General features: G+C 42.6%; 5 protein-coding genes across 10 annotated transcripts in view; 1 reads left to right on the top strand and 4 right to left on the bottom strand.

The window, feature by feature from the left end:
* LOC124342213 overlaps nucleotides 1-19,925 on the bottom strand; it is an 82,470-nt gene that overhangs the window by 32,071 nt on the left and 30,474 nt on the right. The window lies entirely within an intron of this gene.
* LOC124342726 (zinc transporter ZIP3-like) lies at nucleotides 1,199-5,579 on the bottom strand. Of its 5 annotated transcripts, none has more exons than XM_046795855.1 (4): nucleotides 5,474-5,579; nucleotides 2,003-2,911; nucleotides 1,719-1,928; nucleotides 1,199-1,629 (listed from the first exon to the last, which is right to left on the bottom strand). In XM_046795855.1, exons 2-4 carry the CDS (start codon nucleotides 2,868-2,870, stop codon nucleotides 1,436-1,438), a joined length of 1,272 nt encoding a protein of 423 aa, XP_046651811.1. In that variant the 5' UTR covers nucleotides 2,871-2,911; nucleotides 5,474-5,579; the 3' UTR covers nucleotides 1,199-1,435. The 5 variants fall into 5 exon arrangements, with proteins under 5 accessions (XP_046651811.1, XP_046651813.1, XP_046651812.1 ...); XM_046795857.1 differs by having other exon boundaries at nucleotides 2,003-2,914; nucleotides 5,474-5,568; XM_046795856.1 differs by lacking the exon at nucleotides 5,474-5,579 and adding an exon at nucleotides 4,021-4,949.
* On the bottom strand, nucleotides 6,767-8,149 carry LOC124342805. Its single transcript, XM_046795979.1, has 2 exons — nucleotides 7,777-8,149; nucleotides 6,767-7,716 (listed from the first exon to the last, which is right to left on the bottom strand). Exons 1-2 carry the CDS (start codon nucleotides 7,882-7,884, stop codon nucleotides 6,985-6,987), a joined length of 840 nt encoding a protein of 279 aa, XP_046651935.1. The 5' UTR covers nucleotides 7,885-8,149; the 3' UTR covers nucleotides 6,767-6,984.
* On the bottom strand, nucleotides 8,239-9,680 carry LOC124342775 (probable 39S ribosomal protein L45, mitochondrial). The gene is made up of 6 exons (XM_046795932.1): nucleotides 9,533-9,680; nucleotides 9,382-9,474; nucleotides 9,107-9,316; nucleotides 8,889-9,040; nucleotides 8,651-8,822; nucleotides 8,239-8,583 (listed from the first exon to the last, which is right to left on the bottom strand). Exons 1-6 carry the CDS (start codon nucleotides 9,587-9,589, stop codon nucleotides 8,284-8,286), a joined length of 984 nt encoding a protein of 327 aa, XP_046651888.1. The 5' UTR covers nucleotides 9,590-9,680; the 3' UTR covers nucleotides 8,239-8,283.
* LOC124342617 (semaphorin-2A-like) overlaps nucleotides 9,788-19,925 on the top strand; it is a 31,734-nt gene continuing 21,596 nt past the window's right edge. Inside the window, exons 1-2 of one of the 2 annotated variants that reach the window (XM_046795662.1) lie at nucleotides 9,788-10,109; nucleotides 11,690-11,842. In XM_046795662.1, coding sequence (XP_046651618.1) covers nucleotides 11,740-11,842 — 103 coding nt within the window. In that variant the 5' untranslated portion in view covers nucleotides 9,788-10,109; nucleotides 11,690-11,739. Of the gene's footprint in view, nucleotides 10,110-11,689; nucleotides 11,843-17,955; nucleotides 18,335-19,925 lie in introns of those variants that run through there. The other variant, XM_046795661.1, reaches the window with a different exon arrangement.

Below are 19,925 nucleotides of genomic sequence, written 5' to 3'. Positions count from 1 at the left end.
GAATACCAACTATACATATATATACATTTCCCGTACGTAAATTTTTTATTATTTTGCTGCTTCTGTTCGTTTATCGTCGACTCGACGAGCATCAAATCGGTGTCCTACTTCTTGACTAAGCCCTTATCCTTTCCGTTCTGTTGAAATCCGTGCCGAACGTTTCGGTCCATGTTTTGGCAGTAAATGCATAGAGAAAGTGTCGCTGTGTATCTCGCCCACTGAGCTGACGCTGCGGGACAAGTTCCAGTTGGCCGTGTTGCAGGAGAGAAAATATTTAGCGCATTTGCATCGCACTAAATTTAACTAAAGTGGAACACTTCTTGCAAATTTTAGGCTGAAATTAATTGCGCTAATATATCGGGAAAATCAGTGTATACAGGCCTATGTGGGCGGATGGATATCGGACGGAAGGAAAAAGGCGGACAAGCTTCTATTGAGCTGTGTATAATCGGCATGATACTGGATTAGCCGCAAAAAGGTGACATGAAGCTTCGCATGTAGCAAGCATGTAGAGAGACCTAGCGCTAAATATTTACAATGCGTGTTTTATAAATTATATGATAAAATGAATTGCACTAAATTTAGCGCATCGTGTGAATTTTAAAGTAAATGATAAGCGACATGCGCGCTTACATAGCGCTAGATCTATAGCGCGAAAAATTTGACTTAATTATTTTTCGCGCAGTGAGCGGCCTAAAAAAAGCAAATGGGCGACGCTTAGCACTAAAATCGCGAACGGACGGGCAAGCGCTACTCTTCCGACCAGTCACCGCAATCGTTTTCATTGTTACGCCTGTTAATAAAATTTGATGCGATGCGTGTTAAGTAGGCCTAGCGTTAAATATATTTTAGCGCTTGCACGTTTCGTAAATAATACGATAAAATGAATTGCTTATTCCAAGATGATGGCGCTATCGCACCGCTCGCTCTCCGCTCCCGTTCCTGGCTATAAAGGGGGTGAGCGAATGAAGCATTTATAAACCGCTAGGTTGCTGTCTTTTTTATCAACTTGAATTCGAAGTTAAATTATAAATTTTATGGAATCGGTAGAATCATTTAATATTATTCCTTTTTCCACTTAAATAATAAATGTTTCCCATTTTCACGTTAACAATCGACAACTAATCCATCCCATAGCCTACCAGCAAACAAAAAAAGCGTGATTAAATAACTCTTCGGGTAATTAGAAATCTTCGGGTAACTGTTAATTTATTCTTGAAACAACATTTTCCATAATCAAATTCACCACACAAACGTAAATAAAATCCGATAAAATCATCGAATCTTGAGTAGAGCTCCTAAAACATTATTCCACCAGTGAATTAATTTCAATGACATAATAAACGCCCATTCAATGAAAGTATTTGAGCTAATCAAATTGTTTAAAAAAAAAAATAGTATGTTCACGAGTTCTTTCAGAAAAGAGGGTTCAACCCTAGTGTAGAACTTTTGAAGCGATTAAAGCGAGAGATGAATTCAAGACTGACTCTTCATTGCCATGTCCATCGTGTTGATGAGCATGGAAATCAGCAACAAATTGCGATCCTATCGTCGACGTCAGGGACGCAACACTGAGTGTGGAGGCGTCATTGCCATGGTCATGATCATCTCCATGTTCATGCTCAGGAACTTTTAAATTGAAAACAATTAAGGTTATAAGTTTTTTTTTTTTTTTTTTTTTTAATTTTATGGAAAAGGAAAAAAATTCGGAATTTTACTCAGAGCTTCCAGTCCGATCATGAAGAGATATCCCAAAAGGACAGTGGCCCACTGCATCAGCTTATTAGACGGTTTGGTGCGCTCACGTTCCAGCACCTCAAAAAAGGCTACGTAGATCAGCGTGCCTCCAGCAAGTCCTTGGAGAACGAGAGAAGTCAAAACGAGCGCATCCGTCGTCCCATTAGAAAGTCCCATTCCAATTCCGATTCCTTGATACCAAATAATAATTTGACTTACTAAGTTGTAAAATCGAGATTGAAATAAACAGTAATAATTATCATACCGACTGAAGAGACAAGCGATAAAACAATCATGTAAGAAATTTGAAGACTGGTTTTGACACCGTTCGAAGCCATATCCATTCCCACGCAAAACGTTATGACGAATTTGTGCGTTGCAACAGCGGCGAAAAGACTCCAGACATCCCCTTCGGACTCTTCCAGTCCGATAGCCACACCTTCCAGGATTTCGTGTAATGAGAGACCCATAATGATGATAAGGCCTTGAATGGAAGGTAGCGATCTGTTTCCATCTTCCATCACGTGATGGTGGTGATCGTGATGATGTACTACCACACTGGCAGTGCGATTTTTGGTGATAGACACGTTGTCTACGATGGCTTGATCACTTCCGGAGATGGTGCTGGGTCCGGAAGAATCGGAATCTCCATTTTCGCAGTTGGATTGGCAAATAGTTTTCTGATTGCACGACTCGCCGTCTTCTAATTCGTTGGGCTGGACAACGGAAATGCCGACAGTTTGATGGATTGTAACTTCCGGTTTTTCGTGGCGATGAGATCTCCGGTGAATGATGACGTGAACCAACTCTTCCAAAAGATAGACGAGAAAGAATCCGGCGCTGAAGAAGATTTCAGCCAACGGAAGTGTTGACTTGATGGTCCCGTTTGTCTGCAATTCTGTGATGCCTTCGTGAAGTTCCGGCAATAAATGGGTCAGCGCTGTGGCCATCAGGACACCTGCACCGAAGCAGAGCATTCCGGACAAGACATTTTTGATTCCTCGAGACATTTCTTTATTGCCCGATTTGTCTTTCATCCGGCGGACGATCCAGATGGGAAATAGACCCAGAACGAGTGTCCCGAGAAACAAGACGACCATGGAAATCACTTTGGCTTGGTCTACCGAATCCATTTTGCGTTATTCCCTTGCTGGGTGCTGTGGTGTGTATCCGCCTAGGTTTGAGAGATAATTTGTGAACCGACTTTAAACCAACAAGAAATTTGTAACAATGAAATTGTTCTCCAACGCTGTGGTGCCTATATATATAAGTGTTTTCATTCAATGTCAACCCCCGGTGTCGAAAATTGGAAAGTCCATTTTTGTTACGTGAATGCCGGTGTTATTGTTGTCGGTCATGCGTCCTTGAAAGCGATAAGCATGGACAACCTTAAAGACGAAGAAAAGCGACACTTATTCCGACTTATTCTTTATAATACAAGTAGCTATATGGACTTGTGGTTTCAGTCGTAATGGTGCTGCCGCTATATGTATCAAAAACCGTATTGTAGCCTTCAAATCATGTTTGTTTTCACAGCAAAGTACGACGTAATACCTTATAGACTGCTGCGTACACATGCAACTATACTCCGACGTTGGTTCAACTTCACTTCTCAGTAAAAAGGGATTCCGTTAGCTTAGCAGGGTCACTACCTGAGAAACTGGATTTTTTTTTGTCTGACCTCTTTGAGATAATGGGATTCCGTTTTTTGGAAAAAAACGGACCTCTGGACATAAACAGGAAGCTGTTCAGATTTTCATTATTCATATCGCCCTTTTTCCCGTATATCAAAGTGATCCATAAAATTCATCGATTTTATTTTAAATGTTCTATTGCCAATTCTATTGATCCTTCCATTGAATTGCCACTCAAAATTCCGAAACTTACAAAACCATTTCCGTAATTCTCATACACATCATAATAGCCACTGATAGTGTCCAGACATATCCAGACAAATAACATTTGAAGGACAATGTCGACTGATGTCAATAAATGAAATTAAAAAAAAAAATACAACTGCAATCTAGGGGTCATAAGTCTAGCCTACACGACATTTAATCGTACAAGCATGATTTTTCATATTCTCTGCACGAGGTTCTATCTTTACGCTTGATTAGTAGCATATAGCTATAAAATAGAATCTTTTCTTGATCAACTGCAGCATGACAACACGCTTGGTTTAAAAATCAATGATTATTTACCCTTGTCACGTAACAGCGCTTGATACCAAGCTATATACACTCCCAGCCACAATATGAATTGATAACACAAGCGTCTACGTACGGTATGACCCTGTCGAATTATTGGTTTACAGGCCTTTGTTACTTTCTTATTTGTACTTGGCAGCACTAGTATACGCACTTCGAGCGGGTTGAAGTGAACTAGCCGATTTGACTGCCACGTAGCTACTTCAAACATCCAATCTAAAATGCTCGTGTAGTCAAGTATAAGCTATAATAATAACTAAACAAAAAAAAACAGCTATAGGGATAAGCAAACGAGTTGTGTGGTACCCAGATGTGAACACGTTTGGGTTGAATTTTGAATAAACATCTGGGCCCGAACTATAGATATTTCTTTCTTTGATCTGGCGACAATTGAGTAAATAAGTAAAATAAATAACAACTTTCTACACCACAGTGGGTGTTTATGCGGATATCTCTTTACGAATAGTCGAACCTTAGCAACTGATGAATCCTCTCCGTGACTGAATTATAGCCGCGGAGTTGTATTCAAGGTTATTTTTCAGAATTTGCGTAAGAATGCCGACACACCAGTTTTCGTTTTTGTTGGGAAGAAGTAACAATAAGAGTATATAGACTCCCTGTCGTCACTACGAATTATAAAAGTTTAGAATACAACAGTGAAGTGAATCCTGTTTTAACCAAGGTCGGTTTTCTGTCGCATCCTATTCACCCGGTGCCAAAAATGCTGGTGTGCGTTGGACTCTAATATACACAGCCGGGCATGCAGTAGCATATAATATAGAAAGTCGAGACGGAAATCGGACTCGAGCACACATCACCTCCCGCAACAAATCAGCCTGAGGTTACGGTTCTTCCTTGGTTATTCCCAGCCCGAGTTTATAATGTATTCCATGTAATGACGTCACACAAATCAGGGGCGAAAAAAAATCCCAAAAAGGGCGAGGATTCGTCAACACAGAACTCAATCCAGCAAAACCGGATGGAAGACTGAAAAACGTTTCCCCCGACAATGGATTGTCATTTCTCAACTACAGAAATTTAGAAAGCACTATAGAAATAGCTATAGAACAAATGCAGGCATACAACTTCTTATTTATAGTGTAGCGTCTTTTCACTAGCTGGGTGCAATCGCACGTTATTCTGGGTGCAAATGATCGATCAAATCAAATCTAGATACAACGCCCCGCATGACTTTTGTCTCAATCACGAAATGACGTGGACAGCAAAAAATAATTATTCCGAACCTGAAATTGCTTTTCTAGAGAATATGTCTTAAAAAAATCCTATACACGTAATATGGGTGGGGCTGTAGAGATATCGCAGAGTGAGCAAAAAATGGCCGCTCAATACATCGCCCTTTCTTGTTAAATCTCTTCCAATTTTCAAGAAGACTGTGACAGAATAAATGACTAGAATAATAACTTTTCTCCATATTCAAAAAACAATTCATCTTAACAATCTACACCAGTTCATTTTGTTGTTGAAAGTAAGAAAATAAAAATTTGATAAAAAAAAGTTGAAAGACTCACCTGGGGAGCAAAAATTTTGCTTGTTGAATCTCCCGCGCTCTTGCTCAGAGAGTAGTGCCGTGTGCAGCTCCTATGTATCCCCTTTTATTTTACACAAGTGAAAGAAATCATGTGACCTCCTTACCGAGCCGTGCCGTGCTGAAACAGGAGATCTCACTATAAAGCTGCAGGCAAAGTCTTACTGGCCAATCAGGCGAGAGAAGACTTCTGTCGTCTCCCGCGGGATAAATTGACCGCCTTTTCTAGCTTTATAAACCAATGGTATCTAGGCTACTGTAAGTCTAGCTCAAATTCAATGCACTGCTCCACCACAGTTGTTGCTAACAGCATCTTAGGATATGGACGGTCTCATGTTAGTCCGATCAGCATTCTCATCTCTTCTAACATGTTTTAGGACAATCAATAAATGTATCGTTCCTATTGTCATCAAAGCAGGAAGTGTCAACTCGTATTTCATTTCACCGGTATTTATATGCAGATCATCTTGCAGCAGCGTCGTCCGCGTGTGCGATTATAGCTTAGGAAGGGATTGGCTCCCGGAATTTCGGAAATAGCACATCGTGACTGTAGGCCTAATTACTTGACCAGACTTTGGCGATTCGTATAGACCCTAGTCACGAGAAAGAAACATTCGTAGATGCATATCTATGATTTGTGTATTCAACACATACATGCGCAGTTTACCTTGGATTGCGCAGACTACCTTTTATCTGAAATATGATAGCGGGCTTTTCCCTGGCTTTTCCCATATGCCGTAGCCTATAGTTGATTTTGCAGTCTTACTTATATAATATTACTTGTGTCAGCAGCAATCTAGATAATTTTTTTTTAAATCAAAAACGATTCATCAACTATGATACAATAAAATCAAATTTAAATTCAAAGTATGTTTGTATTCTATAGGCAATTTAATTTCTCTTACAATCGCTTCCAGTGAAAAGGCTAATTCGAATTTGTTCACGATAATAACTGAAATGGAAGACTTTGATCTTGTTTTCGATCGACAAGATATTTGATATCAAACAACAAAAGTAACAGTTCAAACAAATCTTAATGGTCTACATTGTACACATTCAGTTTCCTCTAAGATAACGCATCAATAAAAAGTCAGACTTTGTATCTTTCAGGTTGATTGCTGACTCTAAGCGTGACAACTGCTTTCTTTTTCTATCATCACTGCTTACTTTCATCTATGTTTTCGGGGACTGACATAAGCGCAACTCGTGTAATCACCAAGGAACAAACCTGGATCATGCCACCCCATTTAGGGAAAGAACATTCTTGAATTCGAAATCACATGGGCTCAACACGTGATCAATTATCTCTATGTCAAAATTGGTAAGGAAATAAAAAATTTTGGTGTGAAATAAAGCAAAGTCATTTAGATAAGAATAATTTATTGCCGTTGAAGAAATTTTGACATTCCGATTAAGGAGGTAACACATAAATGCAATCACAGAATACCTTTAAAGTTGTTTTTTTTTTATTTGAAAAATTTCCTCGCCTGTCTTTTAACGTTGGCGTTGATCGGCATTGATTTGTTTCGGAGGCGGATGCAGCGGATGTTTGCTGGGTAGTTCCTGAGTTGTTTGACATGGTTTCGATTCGATTGTCTGTTTGAACTTTAGGTTCTCGAAAATGCTATTAAAGTCGAATTTGATACGCTGAAACCAATCGGTCCCTATAACGCTGTACGCATATTGACCGCTGGAAATCAAAACTGGGACGTTGGCTTTTTGTCCATTGTACTCGCAGGAGATTGTGCACTGGCCGGTCAGAGGCATGATCGTATTACTCGTATCCCGGATGACAATCTGCGTCGGTTTCAGTTCAGGCTTGCCGATCTTTTCCCAATCGGTCGAGCTGAGTTTGGACTGCGTCGCTCCCGTGTCGAACATCATCATTAGATCGAAGCCGTCGACTTTGACTTTAATGTTAATCGCAGTAGTTCTGATGAGCGTCATTTGGAGTTCCTGAAGGCGCTGTCGTTCAGTTTGTTCCTTTAATGGATGAACGATGGAGGTGCAGTGGAATACGCCATTCCAATCCAAGTTGAGAGTAGGAAACCAGCGCCTTCCCATCAGACTGCGGGTGTCCATTCGGTTTGACACCTGAACAGGTAGCTCAAAAGTCATTCCGGCGTACTTGACGCGGGCGATGAATTGTCCCTTCAGCACGACTTCAGCTCCAGTTGCCGAATACCTCTTGTAGGGGACAGGATCTAATTGTGGTCGGCCAAGCTCCTGCCAGACACGAATGCTGATGATAGAATCGTGGCAACCGGAATCAATTTTCATAGTTACCAGCTTGTCGTTGATAACGATCGGTAATAAGAATGTCGGTCGATAAACAGCAGATTTTGCCTTTTGACAATACGGTGAAGTTTTATTCATCGACTCTCTTTCTGCCATTTTTCTGGTCGAAATTCTTCACTTAAGAATACAAGGCAAGATGGTGTTGAAATATTCATTTCTGTCCTGCCCATGATCGGCTACTTATAAACCAACGACACGCTACCACTCATCTGCAACTTCCTCGTTTGGGTATTTCTGAGCCACCATTTCTTGGACAGGCCTTGATTTAATCAAACATTAGCTTTTCTATCAATTAAGGATTATTTCGCATATTAATCAATCGTTAAAATTGAAATTAATCGAAAATAAAAATAAATTTACTACAATGTTAGCCTCAACACATCCTTTTTAAAAGCTGCTTCATAGTCCTTCACTACTTCCGCCCCCTGACGTGGACGTATACAACTGATGTCATCATGACTATTTCAAATGTATTAACTCAAATTAAGCACACTTTCATGCTACAGCAGCCGACCCTTCAGTAGGGGTGACGGGTTGAACGACGGAATCAGTGACCGGCTCGACTTCAACAACGGGTTTTTGTTTAATGTAGGTTTTCTTTCCAGCTTCTCGCTCCGGCATCCAGTCGGGAATGATCTTTTCGTGAATTCTCCACAATCCGTACACATTGGCCAAGTGTTTTTCGAAGACGACATATTCGAGAACGTCTTTGGCAACAACTTCGTTACCGTAGATCAAGCGACCGAATCGGTCGTAAACGGCTAGTGTTTGCTGAGTGTTAAAGCGAACCGTTACCTGAAATTTCAAACGAGAATAAGTTAAGATTGATCAAAGTTAAATTCAACGAGGCTATTGAACAAACCTGTGAGAAAATATTCTCCTTGTTGATAACTTCGGTGCACCTGGCGTGGACCACTCTTGGAGGCTCAAGAGATTTCAGAAACTGCCAGCGTACAGTACATGACCGGAGATCGTCTGTCATCAAAGGGTAACAGAGCTCCGTTACACACTGATGTAAAGTATCATCATCTTTCCTTTATTGAAAAGCCATTTGTAATGAGAATACTTGTTGTAAAATAGTAAAACAGATAGTAGCTTACTCTGCAAGTGCTTTGTGTGCTTTGAGGTAAATTTCTTGAGCCTCTTCTGGGAAATATTTGGTGCTAAAGTCTTCTTCAAAGCTTTTGATTTTTCTAACAGCCATCATGGACTTGCTCTTTTTGGACAACAATTCCATACTTTGTTTGGCACCCTGTGCAATACAAAATGTTATCTTGATGAGTATAAAACACAAATTGAAAAGTAACTGAATATTCACCCCAAGCGTCAAGGCTGATAGCTTTCCATCACCCTCTGGAGGAACATATGCTTCAAACACAGATGATGTTGCAGAGACAAATACAGGCCTTTCCATCCAAGAACGGGGAGGTAGCATTCCTTGTTCCTTCATTCTTGCCCGTATCTGGTCTGGTGTTAATTTTGAGGCATCTTGATCCTCACGAAAATTGGGCAGCTTTACTTTTTGAACCTATCCAGTGATCCAAAATTATAAGGTAAAGTTTATATTCATAAATTCTAGTTTTCCAAGTTCACCTTCAATCTTCTCAGTTTCTTGAACTGGGGAAGCCAATGTTTAGCGATGTGTCGAACTTGAATTCCGGCACTCACCGCCGGAACATTGCGTACCTAGAACGGAGAAAAAAAATGTTATTCAAAGAACTATTACTTTATTAATTGTGGTTACATTTAACAGCGAAGGTGTCAGCAACGTCCTGAGACCCGTCCACTGTGATAAACTCATTGTCTACGATGATTTTCTCAAGTTTATAACAAACAAAATAAAATATGTATTTAATCGTGCTCAGCAGACGACGTCAAGATGAAAATCAAATCTCTACCCAATACGGCCATCTAGCGTTAGAAACATCCAACTGCGATAGGGGTCGCTACCCAGCAGCCATCCATTCTTCCGTTTTGCTTCAGACGCTTCGTCTCAGTCGTTCAAGCGTTGAGGACCGAGGGTGTTTGTTGTCTACTGTTTTCCCACCTTGCATCATGAGAATCGAGTTCTTGTGATTCCACGAACTAAATCCAAGGGAGACTTGCAAACTTATTTGTGAGTGAATCATTCAAGTGTGTGCATTAACGACTGGCTTTCCCCCCAATTTGAAACATAATTTCCCTCTGCTCAAAACGTGCTGTGTCTTTCAAAAAAGATTCGACCAGAGTTTCCTGAACTTGACCTTTTTGTGTGAGCCAGTGTCTGTGTGTGTGTGTGTTGTGCCAGTGTGTGTGTGTGTGTGTCGCTGCAGAGGCGTTGTGTGAGTTATTTCCTTCATAACCATGTTCGGATAAAAAAGCTCTCTTTTTCTTTCTTTTCTCGTTGTATAAATGATGTTGCCTTTTCTGTCGGTCGGGCATCAACACCTGCTGAAAAGTCGTCCCCCCTCTTGTCTGTTGTTGTTGGCTGTAAGCCATCTTGGAAAAAAAAAATATTTGGCCGAAGCCTTGGAGAGTTGAATAACGCACACACACAGAATCAATTTCGGATGGGCCGTGTGTGTGTGATCGAGTGTGTACAACGGGAGATGGTTTCGTGAATTGAACCCCATCAAGTTGATCCCTAGAAATGATTACACACTACGTGGTACGCGCTCGGCCTATTCTACTCCTGCTGCTGCTGCTGCTACACTCGTGTTGTAGCCACTGCAAAGGGGATTGAAGGGGAAAATGGGGAAGGAAGGAAGGAAAGAGCCGGCAAAACTTTTTTGTGTACTTATTGATCGTGGTAGTAGTAGTACTACTACGTCTGTTAGAGCTGCCGTTTGCTCCGACTGTTCCACGTCCAGCAGCAGCAGCAGGCAACAGTGAAACCGTCTGTTGCCCTTTGGTGTTTAGTAGATGGCTCGTGTGTGTGTGCATTCGTTTTTGATTAGAAATTTTGGGAGCAGTGAATATGTCGTCCGTTGTTGGAACAACAAACATACCATCGACTTGATTAAAGACTCTGGCGATAGATCTCTTGGCTTTAACGAATCGAGTGTATGTAGTAGCTCCCGTGCAAACAGATTTCTCCTTTGAAGCTCGTCGTCTTCCACTTTCTCAATTCCTCCACAACTGTCCAGTCAACCCCCCACCACCACTGTACGTACGTCCCCCCCTCGCAGCCATTTTCCCTTTGTGTTATTATTCTCTTCTATATACTACCTGGAGAATGTTTCGAAAATCCCTAGCTGTGTGTGAAGCACAGCTGTTCTTCCTCTTATTTTCAAAAAAAGTTTTGATCCCCTTCAACTCAAAATGTGGAGGGGGTTCCATAGGGAGGAGCTATTGAGATCCAGTGTGGGAGGATGGAAAAAGTAACGGGTGCAATCAGATTCGATACTTATCTTTTTTGGGGTCCGTTTCAGTTTTGTTCATCAACGATCGAAAAAATCTTTTGATGATGGATCGATTCTCTTCCCTGGGCAATTTTCATTTTTCTCCTGCGCCGATCCACAGGTTTTTCTTCCAAGGAAGAAAATACAGTTTTTTGAGCATCATGCGATGTGACGTTTCCCGTCGTGTCTGATTTAGGGAGAAATGATTTCCCCCGTAGAAATTATGCATATTTTATTTCTTCTTCTTCTTCCCTTTTTCATCAAGTCTACCTGAGGCTTTCGTGCCGTTCACATTCCCGGAATTTTCTCATTTTGTTTTTGTTGGGGGGACCGACATTCGATCGCATGTCTCTCTCTTCCCTTTATGATGATATGCTGATGCCATAACTCTGTTCCAACGTTTGTTTCTCTAGTTGTTGTTGTTTAGTTGGTAACCTAAACCTTCGTACTCTCCCTCTCTCTCGTCGTATTGTTTTCAATCTGTGTTTTTTTTTTCTCATTTCATTTGTTGATTTGTTTAGACGACAAACCGAAATCAAAAGGGGCGAGGACCGCTACAGCACACACGAACATGACCGGAACTAGGAGGTGGCCGTGCCGGCCGGTGATGCTCTGCTGGCTCTCGCTGCTGGCCGCTGCTCATTTCATTTCCGCGATGGAGCAATTAAGCGCAGGTATGTGAAACACCTTCATATTTACTCCTCTACCAAGAAAACGTCCGAGTACCGCAGAGTAATTTAGTGGGGGTGAAGTCGTCGGCCTTCATCTTTTTCCAGTCTGGATGGGGAATCGTTCAATTTCTTTTCTCCGGGTGTTGTTTCACCCGTCCGCCACCCCTCTCTCGGCCCTCCAGGTGCAAAATGTGTGTGCTATTGCTTCCAGGTGAATGAGAAAGAAAAGAAGGGGGCTGTGTGAGTGGGGGAAATGTCTTTAGTCGAGAAAGAAAGAAAGAAGACATTATTTATATTCTTTCGGAGAAAACTCTACGGGGTTTTCGAAACAGAGTCTGCAGCCCTGGAGGCTACACACATCAGGTTCTTTTTTTCTTTTATTTTTCTTCCATCTCTTTTATGGACGTCAGAGCGAGAGCCAAAAAAGAATTGAGATGTCGGCAATGGGCTATACGATGAGGATAAGCAAGCACAGGGCAGGCAGCTTAAGCTATAAGATAGGAGAGCCCTAAGAGGCGGAGTAGGAAGAAGGAAAATAAGAAAAAAAGAGCCTCTGCCCCAAAAGACCATGAACTTCGAGCTCTTTTTTGCCTGTAGCAGCCAAAGCGGTGGTGGACCTGTGCTGGTTGTTGCTTGTGCTGTTGTTTCCCTTACGCAGTAGATGCGCGTATATATAAAATAGACTCATCACGAAAGCAATGTCTTAAGTTCTTCCCCCCTCTTCTTCTTCTTCTGGTAGAAGATTTTTCCCTCTTTGTTCGGCTGGCTCGGTTATTTTCTTTCTTTTTTCGGAGCACATTGAGATGTAACCCACGACGCCCATTTCGTGTCCGCCCTTCGTAACCCCCGCCAATTGGAAGAAACTGTGGTCTTCTTCTATTCTATTCTATACAGAGAGAGAAGAGTCAATTACCCACTCCGCCCGCGCTCACGCACCCCAACACAGAAGAGGCTTCAATTCGTGATTGTGCGGCCGTGGTGTTGGGGGCCTGTTGTGTAAGAACGGTCTCTTATATTTATATATTTCGGGCAGATGGCTAGTTTCCCCCTTTACACACACACGCCGAATCATTTGCAAGGCTAATGAGATTTAAAGAAAAAGAAGACATCTTTTCCTTTTTTTCTTTTTGTGGAGTTTAAATAGAGCGCTCCCGGTATGGGGAGGAGGGTTTTTGATACCTACCAGTTTTGAAACACATCACCTCTCTTTTTATCATTTTTGGCATAATTATATTTTTGCGTCGTTAAAAGAAAGACGATAGGATAGGAGGAGAACGAAATGACTTAATTGGCTCGAAACGATTCGAGTCGGGTGTTTACGACTAGAAAATGAGCCAACCAAATATTTTTCAAACGTGAAAGGCAGAAGAAAGAAAAATAAATAAACAAAATAAATAAACATGTTTTTCTTGGAACTGGCGACGTAATGATCACCAACCTAAAGAGGGGGATTAAGATAAAGAAGGAAAGGATTCTTCCACACATATATACCAGTATTTTCTTTTCTTATTTCTTCTTTTTGTGTTGTTGTTGTTGTTGCTGGGCTTATTGTTTGGCTTTGAGATGAGCGCGGCAGAAGCGGTAAATAGCCCTGCGTGGATCATTATTGATGGCCAGCACATACGCACAGCAGGTGGGGCTGGTCAGATGAGCCCCGAAAGGGTGGGAGTGGCCGACCAACTGCCGAGACTGCGGGAATGATGAAGTTGTTTTGTGGCTCCTTTTGCACTCACACAGGGGGAAACACACGGAGCCGACCGACATGATTGCATTTCACGTTCTAGTAGACCAGACTCGTATTATTGCTACATAGATCGGGAGGAGGAAGGGGATCGCTTTGAGTTACGCAGGGAATCACTGGACAGGGGCGGGCGGCATTTCGTCAGTTTTTTCTTTTTTGTTTTTCAGGCGGCCTTTCTTATTTCTGTCCATTTCGAAAATCTCTCGAAATGTTTCGTTCGTTTTCGTGTGTTTTTTTAATAAACCTTGGCGCCTTAAATGGAAGTCGAGGGTTGAAAAAATTCAAGAGTTTTATTCATCTCAACAACAACAACTGGTTTTTCTTTGGAAACAAAATTTCGTCGGAACTTATTCAACCGTGTATAGAGAGTGGCCCTCCCAAGCGCTCGGTCTCGATTCGTTGTGGTCCTTTCCGTCAGTATGTACTATGGGACTCGGGCCGGGGTTTGCTCTGCTCCACATGGCTGGAGTTTGAGAACATCTTCTTCTTCTTCTCGGTCCTCATCATCTTGTTGTTACATTGGGCGATAGCCATCGGTAGAGTTGTCGGGGGGGAAAGAGAGCCGTCTTCTTTTATACATGTCCGCCAGGCATTCCGTCATCATCTCAGCTCGTTTGGGCCATTTGTTGCCCAGTCATCCTCTCGGCTGTACAGCGGGATCATCTTGAGAAAACAAACAATAGCCATAAGGCAACAACATATACTGCTGGAAGATATTATTTTGTTTTCTCTTCTTCCTCCTCCTCTCATCTTTATCCTTTGCTTCCATCATTCGGAAATGATGGATCTTCTTCTTCTTCTTCTTCTTGATGCGTCTATTGGTGGTGTCCTACAAGTATCAGAGAAATAAAGAACTCTATTGTTGGGTATGTAGGAGATCCATTAGCCGGAGAGAGGAAGAACATGTTCAATGGCTAGTCAATAAGATAAGAGAGGAGAATCTGGTCCAAGTCTCTCTCGTCAGAAAAGGAGGAACCAATCGAGGAGGACATAACGCAGATCTGACGTTTCCTCCCTCGTCGACTTTATTGGAGAATGTTATGTGGTGGTGGTTACTTATATAAGCCAGGGGGACACACAATCTCTGTGTACGATTTTTCTTTTGATCAAGTCACTGTGTACAGAACTGCGCAAAGAAAAAAAAACAACTGTTAATCATCGTCGCAGAGCGTCGAACGTCAAAGAAATTCAAATTGAATTGACTAAATGGCGGGTCTTTTTCACGACTTCCTGGCTCGTCTTTTTTTTTTAAGGAAATAAATTCGGGAGAGAGGCGTGTATTTGAAACCTTTGATCTCCCGCTCCTTTTTTTTTTTTTTTGAATTTGATTTTGTTTTTGTTTTCACGATTTTAGCGCGCGCTCGATTCAAATTCGATTTTGGATGGTGGTGATAGTAGTAATAGTAGTAGCTGGAAATGGGATTACAAGTTCATTAGTCGGAATGCCGCTGTCGTGGCGGTTGGGATATTTGGGAGGTTGTTTGTCGGACATGAAATAGCTTTTAAGTTTTTTTCAAAAAGACCGCGACGACGACGACGACGACAGACGGGACAGAAACAGAAAGAGATTTCAACACCAACTGTTTGTTTTCCTTGGGAATCTGTTAGAGACGACGACGACGCCGGACGAAAGTAAGAAATCTTCTCTCTCTCTCCCCGAGAAAAAGCTTTTAAAAACTTCCACGTGTCTTGTTTGTGTGGAATATGGGTTGACTTGTTTGTATATTAAAAAACCTTCCCGACCGACCAACCGGGCGCTTCTAAAATTAGTTATAAATATATACGTCGTATACCCTGTCGTTAATGATTGGTAAACTTTACGGGGCGCTGATGCTCTTTTCGTTTTTCCCCCCACCACCACCACCACCATTTCAAATGCAAAATGGTCGGACCCGAAAGTTACACACTTTGTTAAAACTGTTGAATGCTCTTCTACGTCTTGTAACTTTGATGGGATGCGGCGGCACCCCGAAAAACACACACACACTCACTTTCTGGTCGTCGGCGAAGGATTCCGGGACTCGTTGGTGTGTGTGTGTGTGCTAATGCATCCGATTACTTTATGAGACACTCTCGCCCAGCTCTTTTTCTTTTCCCCATCCGTCCGTGCAGACGCATCCTTCTACAAGCTCTTTACCCTCCTACTATAGTGATTATTGTGATGTATGCTGCTGCTGCTCTCACTGGCTAGCTGCGACAGATTTTCTGTTTCTTTTTTAAATCCCCCCCAAAAGAAACGACTGGCGGGGCTGAGCGCGGGACTTGTTGTGTGTGAGTGCTTTTGCGTCTCGAGGATTTGTCAGGGTGGGGGGGGGGGGACCAGCACGCCACGTCGAGCGTGAATTGCACGCTGTGGAAAGAAGAAGGAAATCAGAACGCCGGCGTAGACTTTGAGGAGAGACTTGTAGAAAGAAAAAAAAGGAGTGAGGAAGAGATAAGGCGAGGGCTTATTTGGGAGACACTGTGTGTGTGTGCGGCTAGAGTTACTTTTTTGGCTCATGAATATACGCGTAGTTGACTGCATATGTATTTCTACAGTTAGATGGGAAAGGAAAGATTTCACGTTGGTTTTGATCTCTGCTCCGCTCACCTGGAATTTGGGTTTGGCTAGGTCTAGCATTTTCAGAGTAGGTCTGTCCAATCTTGTGTCCTCCCTCTAGACCCTCGGCTCTTTTATTCCCGTTTGAAGTTTCAAATGAAACAGAAGAAAGTAAAGCAGAGAGAACACCCCAAAAAAAGAATGAGAAGTAACAGCGAGATCTGTTTACTGTCAGCCTGAGAGGATTGACCTGGTTAGACCTGCAAGTAGAGAGAGAGACACACTCTGAAACAATTCCGGGGGTTAGAAAACGCATGTTACCGAGACTGGAAAAAAAGTTTGAAGAGGCCAGGAGGAAACCCAAATAGTGTGTTTAGTGTTTTGTTTCGCCCGTACAGTTGTTGTTGTTATAATTATTTATGACTAGTATTTTCAGAAGCCCCTTGGTGTGCTCAAAACGCGTTCGTTTGTGTCTGTGTCTGTGTGTGGAAAAGAGGATTAACACTCGAGACTGCGTAATGAGTCAACCCTTTCAACCAAAAACATTTCGGGTCTCTGAATGAACCCGGGGTTGGCTGCTTGTGGGTTTTATAGCAGGAGGACTGGATCTGATACATCAGCCCAATCCTGCTGGTATCACGGAGAGTTAAATGATGATGGATCACCCCGTTATTTCTGTGTGGGTAGTATGTAAAGAGAGAGAGAGAGGCTGGTTGGTGGTTCACGTAATTTGGATTTGTGGGCTGTTTGAATAGGAAAAAAGGAGGCACTGCCAAAGTTGGTTTTTTCGGTGGTGATGGATTCAAACGAGCGGATCGGCAAAGCTGGTGTCAAAATCGGCCGCCTTGGCGTTATTCGAGAAAGTGCTCATTTTGGAATTTGTTTGCCTTTTCGACTACGCTGACGTTGGTGTAGACGGCCGTCCGTGTGTAATTATCATCCATAGTCCAATGGAGTGTGTGTGTGCGTCTATCAGCACTGTTGACAGGCAGGACAAGAGGGGGGGAAATGATTGTCTAAGACTCTCTTTCATCTTTTGGAAAAATGATTTCCCCCATCTCGGAATGTTCTTTCCCCCCCGCTCATTTTGACGTGGACATCAATCGGATCTGAAAGCCAATGAGGGAAAAACAGGCGATACGATAGACTTGAGACTCAACGCTACACGTGTAATCACGTGTGTGTTTTTCTGTCTTGTACGTGTGTAGAGAAGCAGAGTCGAGTTGGGTCTCTCTGGCAGCTGTATATAAATGATGCTACCCACACGGAAAAGCTGAGGAGGAGGAAAAACAAAAAAACAACTGAAATCGAGTCAAAGTTGATTGGGTCTCTTGGCCATCACATGCGTGTTTTCTGATGTCAGACTCGAGATTAGACTATGAAATCCAAGAAACTAACCTGGCCCCCTTTTTTTTTCAAAGTTATAAATGCTTGGGTAAATATAACCGCCCAGGTGTGTGTGTGCGCGCAGAGAGAGAAATGGTTTACATTAATGGAACTTCAAAAGGAGAAAGAGATGGAGGGGTGTAGTCTAGTCAGATTGGACGTGTTGTTGATATTGATGTACACGTACGAGCATATTCGTTTATGTATGTATATCTTACGCCTGGGCTCAGCGCAGACAACATCATCCATTCGGATGTTGTGCTTTTTTCCGAGTTTTTCTTCTTTTACTCCGGCGTGTGTGTGTGTGTACGGAGATCCCGCCTACTTCTCTCTCCCCCCCCCTTCTTTTTCCCGCGAGGTGTGCCGTGTGGGTTGCGGTTTGTTGGACTTTGGAGCCGTGTGTGCATATAAGAGAACCAGAATTGAGCGGCAGCTACTCCAGTCTTTTGCCTGGACCCGGCCAGTGACAACCTCGTTCTCTTGTTGTTCAATTACAAATTTTTCAATTGCCGAATCGCTTGTGAACGTGAACGAAACTGGGCGAATCGGGACTCTAAAAAACTCTGAACGGGAGTGTTGTAGTTTGACGTGCCTTGCAATCGTTTATTTCTTTTTTGTTGGCTTTCGTGTTCTGTGGCGATGATGATGATGCGGGTCGCTACCAGCAACATGCTGTTGTTGTTGTTGTCGCTACCGTTGCTCTTGACGAGTGCGGCGGGCGGCACGGACCAACTTGTTCAACAACATCCGGCCACTCCGCCAGCAGCAGCAACATCGTCCAGTGATGTTGAATCTGATTGTTGTACTCACAGATCGGCACATCATAAAGGTATTAGACGATATTCTATTGACTCTTGTCTGTGCGCCCAGCTGCCGGACGGGAAATCGCCATCGTAAAAACAAGAAATCCATATGGGGTGCCTGGGAGAGACCACACCAAATCGGTAGCCCCTTCCCATAGTCCTCCTGGGGAAGTCCCTGGGTTTGTTTTTTAATGGATATATTGACTGGGGGTGTCCGGTGCTTAGTTCTCGGACACGTGTTGTTTGTCCGCCGACCTTCCAAATGAACTGGAGATGAGATCCTAGTCCCTTTGGCCAAAGTTGTTTTTAAGGGGGGACTACACTACTAGGTAAACAACCAGGGCCATGGATGTTCCGTCTATAGAAACGGTCCGATATTATTCCGTTGGATGCGCGTTTATTAACCAAAACTGACTGGAGGGCTCGAATCGATCCAACTGGCAGTTTCATCCCCACCTCTCCCGTATAGTTTTGAATAGAGTTCTCGCGTGTCTCATCGCCAAGGCTGACTGGCAACTGGCGTGGTGGGGGCCTGGGCCGTCACCTAATCGCTTCGACTGGATCGCAACCTCTGACCTGGGCCTTTCATACAAAGTCAAGGGTTCGACTCCGCTCTCTTAACCCGAAATGTTTTTCTTCTTTTTCCTAGAGAGAGAGAAACTATCGAAAAAAGATGGGGGGGAAGCAGATGGTGTTTGGTTAAACGGAAAAAGAGTTCGCCATCTGGTTTGAACTTTGCGATGATGATGGCACAGCGACGCATTGCAGAGTTTGTCGGCAAGGTTCGAACGCAATTGTACCAACAATCCGCCAAATCGATTGGCGTTTTTTGTGAATATCTTCCCTGGTCGTTTTCACACATTTTCTTTTTCTTTTTGGCCACTTTGTGAGTCTTTTTTTTGGCCTCTTTTTTTGTTCTAGCGTCGTCCCGATTGGCTGGGAAACTCTGGCGTGCGGATATGGTGGTGGTGGGGGGCACCGCCTATTAGTATCGATCCTGTCTCTCGTCAACTCGGAAGAAAAATAGGAGAAAGAATAAAAAATCAAACTAGACATAATGAGGTGCTGTCGTTTCTTGGAAAGAAAAAAAGACAGACTCTAAACTTTTTTTTTCCCCTTTGGGGGCTGGAGAAGAAACGGATTTGATAGCATCAAATCTTTGGGTGGGGGAATCCCATTAGAATCATGATAATAATATAATAAAAATGAAAAAAAAAAATATAAATAGAAGGGGGGAAATTTGATATCTAAACCAATCACCGGGGAAGGGGATTCTTTTTATGGTGATGACGGACACGAACTTTAAAAAACCAAATTCCTTTTTTTTATTTATTTTATTATTATTATTCTTTTTAAATATATATTTTTTCATCCTCCCCCTTTGGCCGAAACTTTGAAATCCGATTTGTTCAAGTCCTTGTTCACGTTCTTTCGTGACTCAATCGAGTCTTCAATGGGGGAAAATAACACACACACATACACACACACGGGCCTTGCGAGTTCCTTTCACGATCTCCAATGACTTGTACATTTTTCGGTTCCCCTCACTGACTGCCGGCCCCTATAGAATCTTCCCGATCATTTTTTTCGTTTTCCCGATATATTCGTGTGTAACTT

This window comes from Daphnia pulicaria, chromosome 6, assembly GCF_021234035.1.
Source record: "Daphnia pulicaria isolate SC F1-1A chromosome 6, SC_F0-13Bv2, whole genome shotgun sequence".
Lineage (NCBI taxonomy): Eukaryota > Metazoa > Arthropoda > Branchiopoda > Diplostraca > Daphniidae > Daphnia > Daphnia pulicaria.
This window is presented reverse-complemented; position numbering and strand designations above follow the sequence as displayed.